Source organism: Muntiacus reevesi, chromosome 1, assembly GCF_963930625.1.
Source record: "Muntiacus reevesi chromosome 1, mMunRee1.1, whole genome shotgun sequence".
Taxonomy (NCBI): domain Eukaryota; kingdom Metazoa; phylum Chordata; class Mammalia; order Artiodactyla; family Cervidae; genus Muntiacus; species Muntiacus reevesi.
In genome coordinates this window covers 186387215-186397152 of record NC_089249.1, presented here as the reverse complement: position 1 = coordinate 186397152, position 9938 = coordinate 186387215, and the positions used below count along the sequence as shown (strand labels likewise).

Below are 9938 nucleotides of genomic sequence, written 5' to 3'. Positions count from 1 at the left end.
CAAAGAGTTGGACATGACTTGGTGACTAAACAACAAGGACCAGGCACCTGAAGCTGGATGAAGCCTTCTGAAGGGACCCAAAGCCGGATCAGATAGACCCGGAAGAAGTAGGGGGTAGCAGAGGTGGTGGGAGAAATTTGGGCATCTCTCCAGCTTTCTGAGATACAGGAAGAATGTCTGTCTGAGCTTCTTTCATCCAGCAGCTGCATCCTTCAAACCCACCCTCATCTTTTAGCCCAACCATGAAGAGAGCTCATGGGGACCTGAGAGCACTTTACAGGGAAATTTGGGAATGGGATCTGGAAGAATTTGTGTCCCCTTTAATGCTTACATCCCATGTCCCAGAAGGGAAGGCTGAGCCCAGAGAAAGTGAAAGTGTTCGGACACACTCAGTTGTGTCCGACTCTGTAACCCCAGGACCGTAGACCGCCAGGTTCCTCTGTCCATGGGATTCTCCAGGCAAGAAGACTGGAGTGGGTTGCTATGTCCACCTCCAGGGGATCTTCCTGACCCAGGCATCGAACCTAGGTCTCCTGCATTGCAGGCAGATTCTTTGCCATCTGAGCCACCAGGGAAGCCCAGAGAGAGTGGGCACAAACCACTGTGAGAGTGAGGCTCCCCACTTGGGATCTCCCTGCTCTGCCCACCCCTGTGTGAACCCTGCTCTCTACGAGTGCCTTGCAAGCCTTACACCTCATGCTTCCAGATGCTCTCTTCCGACTGAGTCTTTTTTCCTCTGAATCTAAGGTGGGTAGTTCCTAGTCAGGCTGGATTCTCTGTTCCTGCTCCCCACAGTCATGGCTCAACACACACCCTGGGCTGTTTGGAGGAAGGACGTGATCTTCTGCCAGGCTGTGTGCCCCAAAGGGCAGAGGCTTCAGATCTCTGAGCTTCCTGATTCTGCGCTGAAAAATGACTCACGATGCCCTCCTGACACCCGCGTGGAGAGGAGCTGCAGAGATGTTTTGGGACAAGGCTGGGCCAGGCCTGCTCACCTGGCACCTGAATGTTCTTGCTTTGAGCGCCACACCCTAGCCTTGGAAGGGCAAGGGCGGTTGTAAACTTGGGGGCCCAGAGTCACCTTTGCCCGCACCCCAACAAAGCCACACGGGAGGTGCTGAGTCCTGAGAGTTCAGGGTCTGCTCCATGTGACCCTGAGCTGGTCTCTCTGGCCAGACACCTCCAGCCTGAAGTCTTGGGCTGGACGCCAGATTGGGGAGGAGGCATGCGGGGACTGGCTGTGAGCCTAGCCCAGCCTCCCTGCCGCCATTCAGAGGTTGGGCCAGAGGGAGAGAGACCTCCCAGAAGGAGGACAGAGGAAGTCGTGTGGGACAAGCCGCTCCTGACCGAAGGTGCCGCCGGGCTGGTGTTGCTGGGGGCTGAGGGTTCTGGCCTGGGGCAGGAAGTGGGTGCCCTAGACAGGGTGGCTTCAGAGAGAGAGTTGCACACCCACTCCTTCCCCCCGGGGATGGTGGTTTCCTCGCAACTGGAGCCCCTGGCAACCTTCCACTAATTCGGTTCTTCATCTGTCTTTCTTTCTCTCTTCTCTCTCTTCCTTTCATTTCCCTTCCCTTTCTTTCTTTCTTTTTCTCTTTCTCTCTCCCTCTTCCTCTGAATTTCTGTTTCTCCCTCCCCTCTCCCAGCGCCTGTCTGCCTGTCTCTGAGCCCTTCTTGCCCGTCCCCAGCACTCCCCATCCCTGCCCCTCACTCCCTTGCTCCTCTCTCTCTATCCGTCTCTGCCTCACAGCTCACCATCGCTGCCTCTTCCTTAATCCTCAGGTTTCACCCTCCAACCCATCTGACCACAGGATGCTGGAGCTGAGCCTGTCCTGGCTGGGACTCGGGCCAGTGGCAGCCTCCCCATGGCTGCTGCTGCTGCTGGTTGGGGCCTCCTGGCTCCTGGCCCGCGTCCTGGCCTGGACCTACACCTTCTATGACAATTGCTGTCGCCTCCGATGTTTCCCGCAGCCCCCCAAACGGAGCTGGTTTTGGGGTCACTTGGGCCTGGTGAGTGTGAGCATCAGGAATAGGTCTGGGGGATCAGGGTGGATAGACTTCCTGAGGGTCAGGAATGGGGCTTAGAGAGCTGGGAGTCTGGGATTAGGCTGGGGTCTATGGTGGCAAGGGAAACCTCTTGCCTCACCTCCCACCCACTGGGTCCAGTCCTCTCTTCTCTGTCCATCCTATGCTTCAATGCCTTCCTTCTTCTTCTTCTTTTTTAAATTTACTTATTTCACTCACTGGATCTTAGTTGCGGCACACAGGATCTTCAGTCTTCTTTGCTGTATGTGGGAGCTTTTTTTTTTTTTTTCCATTTATTTTTATTAGTTGGAGGCTAATTACTTTACCATATTGTAGTGGTTTTTACCATACATCAACATGAATCAGCCATGGATTTACTTGTATTCCCCATCCCGATCCCCTCTCCCCCCTCCCTCTCCACCTGATCCCTCCGGGTCTTCCCAGTGCACCAGCCCCGAGCACTTGTCTCATGCATCCAGCCTGGGCTGGTGATCTGTTTCACCCTAGATGATATATATGTTTATACATGATATATGATACATGATATACATGTATACATGATAATATACATGTTTCGATGTTTCGATGCTGTTTTCTCAAAACATCCCACCCTCGCCTTCTCTATGTGGGAGCTTTAGTTGTAGAATGCAGGATCTGGTTCCCTGACCAGGGATCGAACCTGGGCCTTCTGCATGGGGAGCATGGAGTCTTAGCTACTGGACCACCAGAGAAGTCCCCCCAGTGCCTTTCTTGTTCCCCAATGCTGTCCTCACCCCAAGCCCGTTTTGGGTCATGTTCCTGTTTGTCTTCCCCACATTTGTGTACATTTGAGGGGCTCTCAGGGTGGGCTGGAGAGAGCTGGGCCCCATGGTGTCCGCACAGACTGCATGGCTGGTCTTGAGGCCTCCTCAGACCCACTGTCCAGGATCTGTTCCTGTTGGGCCTTGGGCCAGTGTCTACTCCTCTGTGGGCTTCTGCTTCCCCATAGGAATTAACTATGAGCCCCACCCCATCTTCCCCCCATGGGGTCAGAGGAATATGTGGACAGTCTCTCCTTCTCCCCTTCCTCAGTCACCTTTGTTTTCCTATCTTGCCTTCTACCCCCAAGACGCATCAGTGAGCCCTGTTGCCCAACTTGGATGAAAGCAGACCACTCTCTTTTTCAGAATCACTCTGCTCTAACAGTCAAACTTCCTGGAAGGGGGCTTCTGGCCCACCTTCCTAGTCTTATCCTCAGTGGCCTTTCCTCTGCGTTGAGTCGGACCCCTTTTACCACAATCATACTTAGGATTTTGTCATCACCTGTAAGGGCGCCACCTCCAGAACCATTGATCTGAGGATTGCATTCTGTGATCACAACCCCTCTTCCTTCGAGCTTCTTTTTTCTTCATCTCCCATCCTAGATCCTGCCAGGATATTCAGTCCCTTCTACACCCTAGTCCAATGGCTTCCTTTCCATCCTACTGCCTCAGATACCTTTAGCTTAGATTCTCATCCTTTGTGCTTGGGCTGCGGTGTCTGGCCAATCGGGTTTTCCTTCATGATGCTTTGGATAAGAGCTAAACCCTCAAAGTACTCTGATCTCTTCTCCACGATGATGCTAGAGGTCACAAAACAGGACAAAGAGATGACTTTAATACCCCCACCTGCCCATTCCCAGTGGGCTTTCTTCTGAACAAAACCTCTGGTCTGCTGTTTCAGAGTTGTTTTCACTCACTGCCTCCCTTTCTCCATTTGCTCTCTCCTGCTCCAGTCTGGTCCCCTCCTCCACCTGGCATCTGCTCCTGCCAGATGGCTGTGGTCTCTAGGTCTCCGTACCCCATGGACTCCATTCAGCCCCATCTCATCCAACTCCCAGTACTCTCTGAGCTTGCAGACCATGCTGTCCTCCTGAATCCTGCTTTTTCTCTTGGTTCCAGGACACATCCTCCTCTGGTCTCTCCCCTACCTCCCCATAGCCCCTCTGTCTCCTCTTGGCTCCTCCTTTGTTCCATCTTTTCATGTGAGGAACCCCCCACCCCCAGCATTATAACCCTTTCTCCTTCTTCTGAGGACATTTCCTCACCTAGGACTCCAACTCGTAAGGCGACCATCAGTTTCCTCTGTAAGTGAATTTCAAGTTCACATCTCTCCTGATCCCAAGGTCATCCAGCTCCTTCCTCCTCTTCTCACGTGAAGGGGGAGGGTCTCATAAACACCTCATTCTTTGCTAAGAATCTGAACTCATGGCTCCCTCCCCAATCCTGCCCCTGCCCTAAGTCTAGTCCATCCTTCCAGCTGTCCACATCCCATACTTTGGGGTCCCTGAGCCTGCCTGCTTTTCCTACCAATGCCCCCAGTCCTAATGTGCTGCCTCCACAATCTGTCCTCAGTCTGTCCCTCTCTGCATCTCCTATCACCCATGGCCCCATCCACCATCATTTTTCTCCAGGAATCCTTGCCAAGCCTACTCTCTGGTCTCCTCATTGCCACTGGCATCCCCTCCATCCTCTCTCTCTCTTTAGCCCTGGATAGACTTTTCTGGAGTTCAGTTTAGGTCCTGCCCTTTCTTGGCTGAAAACTGTTCGACGACTGCCTATCGCTCTGAAGATAAAGACTAAATGTTTCCAGGCTGGCACCTGCGGTTCTCCTTAGCCTTGTGCATGTCATGGTCACTCTGAGCTTCTGCTTTATCTCTTCAGTGAACCAAACTCTTCCCACTGCAGGGTTTTTGCTCCTGCTGCAGGAAGCACTCCCCTTCCTGTGTTTACCCCCTGGATTCCTCCTCATCCTTCCATTTTTGGCTCGGGTATAACTATCTTCTCTAAGCTTCCTTTGACTCCCCCAGACTCTGTTCTCTGACTTTGCCCTTCTGTTGCCGTTTTTCAGTCTCTAAGTCACGTCCAATTCTTTGCAACCCCATGGACTGCAGCACAGCAGGCTGCCCTGTCCCTTATCATCTCTTGGAGTTTGCGCAAACTCATGTCCATTTAGTCGATGCTGCCATCTCATCCTCTGTCATCCCCTTCTCCTCCTGCCTTCAATCTTTCCTTGCATCAGGGTCTTTTCCAATGAGCCAGCTCTTCGTATCAGGTGGCCAAAATATCAGAGCTTCAAAACTTCAGCATCAGTCCTTCCAATGAACATTCAGGGTTTATTTCCTTCAGGATTGACCGGTTTGATCTTGCAGTCCAAAGGACTCTCAAGAGTCTTCTCCAAATGACAGCTCAAAAGCATCAATTCTTTGGCATTCAGCCTTCTTTATGGTCCAACTCTCACATCTGTACGTGACTACTGGAAAAACCACAGCTTTGACTATATGGATCTTTGTTGGCAAAGTGATGTCTCTGCTTTTTAATATGCTGTCTAGGTTTGTCATAGCTTTTCTTCCAAGGAGCAAGTATCTTTTAATTTTATGACTGCAGTCATCATCTGCAGTGACTTGGGAGCCCAAGAAAATAGAGTCTGTCACTGTTTCCATTTTTTCCAGTTTCTTTGTGATGAAGAGATGGGACCAGAATTCATGATCTTAATTTTTTGAATGTTGAGTTTTAAGCCAGTTTTTTCACTCTCCTCTTTCACGCTCATCAAGAGGCTCTTTAGTTCCTCTTTGCTTTCTGCCATTAGGATAGTATCCTCGGCATATCTGGGGTTATTGATATTTCTCTGGGCAGTCTTGATTCCAGCTTGTGATTCATTCAGACTGGCATTTCTCATGATGTACTCTGCATGTAAGTTAAAAAAGCAGGGTGATAATATACAGCCTTGTTGTACTCCTTTCCCAATTTTGAACCAGTCTTGTGTTCATGTCCAGTTCTAACTTTTGCTTCTTGACCTGCACACAGGTTTCTCAGGAAACAGGTAAAGTGGTCTGGTATTCCCATATCTTTAAGAATTTTATACAGTTAGCTGAGATCCACACAGTCAAAGGCTTTAGTGTGGAAGAAGCAGTTAATGGAATCCTGTTGCTTTTTCTATGATCCAGTTGATGTTGGCAATTTGATCTCTGGTTTCTCTGCCTTTTCTAAATCCAGCTTGTACATTTGGAAGTTCTCAGTTCATGTATTGTTGAAACCTAACTTAAAGGATTTTGAGTATTACCTTGCTAGAATGTGAAATGAGCACAGTTTTATGGACTTGCCCTTGCTCATGGTTGAATAGTTAATTGTTCATTACTTATTTATTATCCATCTCTCACACTAGGTGCTTGCTCTGGGGACAAACATGATATACACAGTGGCCCATCCTATTAAATAAATGTTTGGTAATACTGTGGTGGAGGCCTGGGTAACTTGCCATCACTTCCCTTTTTCATCCAAGGCCAAAGGCACAAGTGTCCAGCTCCTCTCTCCTCCTCCCCCAGACCAGCATCTCACAGAACAGTACATCCCAAGCACATTGTAAAGTCTGCCTGAGATTACAGGGCTTGTGAAAGGTTGTTGCTGGAACTTGAAAAGACGCCGGGATTCTTGGCCTCCAGAGGAGAAGAATTCAATACGGGGCCAGAGACGAGGCTTGATCGCTCAAAGCTTTTGTGTAATAAAGTTTTATTAAAGTATAAAGGAGGTAGAGAGAGCTTCTGACATAGACATCAAAAGGGGGCAGAAAGAGTGCCCCACTGCTAGTTTTTAGCTGGATGTTATATAGGTACTAGCAGTTTGTTAATGAAAGAAAGGAGTGTCTTGAAACTCAGAGAATGGCATCAGCCCCCTCATCCATAAGATCTACTTTGGGATAATCTTGGCACCAGATGAGTCATCCCCGGGCCATAAAACAATTGACTTGAATCTTGTAGAAAGGCAGATTACAATACAAATAGTTTCGTTTACATAGTTTAGGGGAACGATGTCTGAGTATAACATACTCCTTTGGCAAGTTGGTTCTGAGCCGTTAGGCAAACCGACTTGAAGACAGAGTCTGGGGTAAATGCACAGTACATTAACATAGCTTAAGACAAACATTTCCATAAAAAAAATGCATTGGTTAACTCAAGGTTTGAGAATAGTTAACTTCACATGGAACCAGGTGTCATGGCAACACAGTATTTTAAGAGAAACCTCCTTTTAAATTTGTATAGAGAAAGGAAAAAAATATATATCACTAGTTTGTTTCCTCCTGCCGCTTAAGAGAGAGATAAAAAATGTCTGACACTTGCAGCCTATTTCTTCCGTTTGGAGACACCTGGCCTTCCTGCCTTTTACCCTCTCACTTGGAATAATGTTCTCAGAGAGCCCCAGAGGCGGCTGGAATTCTATGAAGTTACTCTTCTGACTCCCCATCCAAGCTTGGCTGTGGAGGCTGGTCTTAATCATGCTTTTCTCCTCCAATATCTCCTGCTGTGTGACTTTGGCTAAGTTCCTCTCCCTCTCTGAGCTGAACTTATCAAATGCCTCAGGGTACTCAGGGAGCAGAGTGTGTGCGCTCTCAGTCACTCAGTCACGTCCAGCTCTTTGCGACCCCATGGACTGTAGTCCACCAGGCTTCTCTGTGCTTGGGATTCTCCAGGCAAGCATACTTGAGTGGGATCTTCCAGACCTAGGGATTGGACCTGTGTCTCCTGCATTTGCAAGTAGATTCTTTACCGCTAGTGCCACCTGGGAAGTTCCCAGTGAGCCAAGGAGCAGGTCACAAAGGTAAAAATGACTTATGGTCACCTGCCTGGAGAACCTGAGGGCTTGTATGGGGTGTCCTGAGGGACTGGAGAGGGTGCCTCACCAGAAAGCAACTCTCCCTTCTTCTTCTTTTGGGGGATATGGCTTCAGTTTCTTCATTTGTAATTGGCATGGTTTATGGGAGTGTCCAAGAAGCAGGTTCTAGCACTGCTTCTTGGGAAGATCTTGGGTTGGGAAGATCGCCTGGAGAAGGAAATGACAACCCACTCCAGTATTCTTGCCTGGAAAATTCTGTGGAGAGAAGCGTCTGGTGGGCTATAGTCCATGGGATTATAAAGAGTTGGACACCACTGAGAGACTAAAGACCAATAGTAGCAGCATGGTAGTGTCCATAGGTTCAGGACAGAGATAGATAGCTAGGATGTACTGTGAGAAATAGATAGACAGGAGGTACCAGATAGATGTCTATATCTAGATATTTGGTTGGCCAATAAGTTCATTCAAACCTTCCGTAAGATGTTATGGAAAACCTGAACACACTCCTTGGCCAACCCAGTAGCTAGCTAGCTAGACAGACAGACAGGATGCACTATGCATAGAGCCTTGTCAGCAGAAGGGGTTCAAAGGTGACAGGGGATGTCTTGACTGATGGGCAGAGTTAACCTGTGTCCCTTGGGGTCAGCCAGGGCTGGAAAGTCCCAGGACTGTAGACCCTTAACCATGGAAGGAATTTGAGGCTATGCAGATGGGCCAGAACATGAAAGGATGTGGACTCAAAACCCAGGGACAAGTCCTGAATCCACCCTGCTCCTAACAAATCTCCTCCATAGGGATCTTCTCCTGTGTCCACCCCTGGGGCTGGCACCACTCCCAGGATGAGAAAAATGATTTCTTTGAGCTAAGGTCATCCTCCCTGTAGGCAAAGAATGTCTCCTCCCTGCCCTGGGGTGCCCCCCTGGGACTTGGAGAGCCTCCATGTCCCTCCCATCTCTGGCATGAAGAAGCGGGGGAGGCAGAGATCCCCTCCATCTGTGCAGGTTCCCACACACTGTTCACTGCAGCAGCTTCTTTTAGGGGAGGGATGGCTATTGCTTTCCTTGCAGGTCCTCCCAACGGTGCAGGGCTTGAGGGACTTCACTCCACTTCACTCACCTGCCCCCAGGGGCTTATGGTCTGGCTGGGCTCCATCATCTTCCTCATCACTTTCTGCCACCATGACATTGCCTGATCTGTCACCAACACCACAGGTGTCCGCCTGGGACAGGTGGTAGTGGGTGTCATGGCCGTTTCTGAGGGTGGTGAGCCCCTCACTGGCAAACTTCTCTTCACTTCCTGCAGGTCCAGGGTCCCTCCTGCTCTTGGGCACCCTAGGTCATCTTTTTCTTCCCCCTTTCATTTATTTGCCAACCCCATTCTGGTGTTCTGAACATCGCTTGGGGATCCTTGCAGAGACTGAGCTCTGGGCTCTGTTGTGGAGGACCCTCCAATCTTGGTCACACAGGATTAGAGATATCCCTGATCCTGTGTGGTCTGGGTGGGTCTGAGGGAGAGACACTGGCTGGGGGAGCCCAGAGAGGAAGTAGGGCTTTTGCCATTGGGGCAGGCTGGAGGACTTCTTGGAGGAAGAGTTGTTGGAAGTGGGTCTGGGACAATTAATAGGCATTTTTTTTTAAAAGCAAAGAAGTGAAAGTATATTCTGTGGAGAGGACTAGTGCACTCAAAGGCCTGGAAGTGAAAGCGTGAGTGCCTGTCTTATATATACACAGATATACATATACACAGATACAAACATATTTATCTTCTACCTATTTATCAATCCATCTACCTACTTTCTATCACAGCTGTCATATCTGCTTATTTATCTATATGTTTTCCATCTACCCACACATCATCATCTATCTGTCACCTACCATCTGTCTATACCTACCCATCTATCACTTATCCAACTATCATCTAGTCACCCATCTATCCATCTTTCTATTCATCCATCTATCCTCCCTTCATCTAATGATCAGTGGATTAGTAGGTTATCTATCTATCCATCCATCCACCCATTATCTCCTCCCACCTCTCTCCTCTGCCCTCTTTCTCTCTCTCTCCTGCCATTCTCCCCTCTCTCTCAGTCAAAATACAGAGATGAAGAGAATAAGGGGACAGAGAGAGGCACATAGAGAGACATGAAAAAAGACAGAGATGAACAGAGAAAAGTTGACTCAGATGGAGAGAGTATAGATCAACAATCTAGGCAGAAGAGGATAAGGGGGTGAGTGGGTGTGGTGGGTAGGGGGATGAAGCAGGAGGGTGTAGCTTCTGGTACCTCCTGCC

At 49.2% G+C, this 9938-nt stretch overlaps 1 protein-coding gene across 2 annotated transcripts in view; it reads left to right on the top strand.

Moving 5' to 3' along the window:
* Positions 1-1268: 1268 nt before the first annotated feature.
* Positions 1269-9938, top strand: part of LOC136165563 (cytochrome P450 4F6-like) — a 32871-nt gene continuing 24201 nt past the window's right edge. Inside the window, exons 1-2 of one of the 2 annotated variants that reach the window (XM_065932027.1) lie at positions 1269-1352; positions 1780-2007. In XM_065932027.1, the coding sequence (XP_065788099.1) occupies positions 1810-2007 (198 nt within the window). In that variant the 5' untranslated portion in view covers positions 1269-1352; positions 1780-1809. The remainder of the gene's footprint in view (positions 1353-1779; positions 2008-9938) is intronic. The other variant, XM_065932028.1, reaches the window with a different exon arrangement.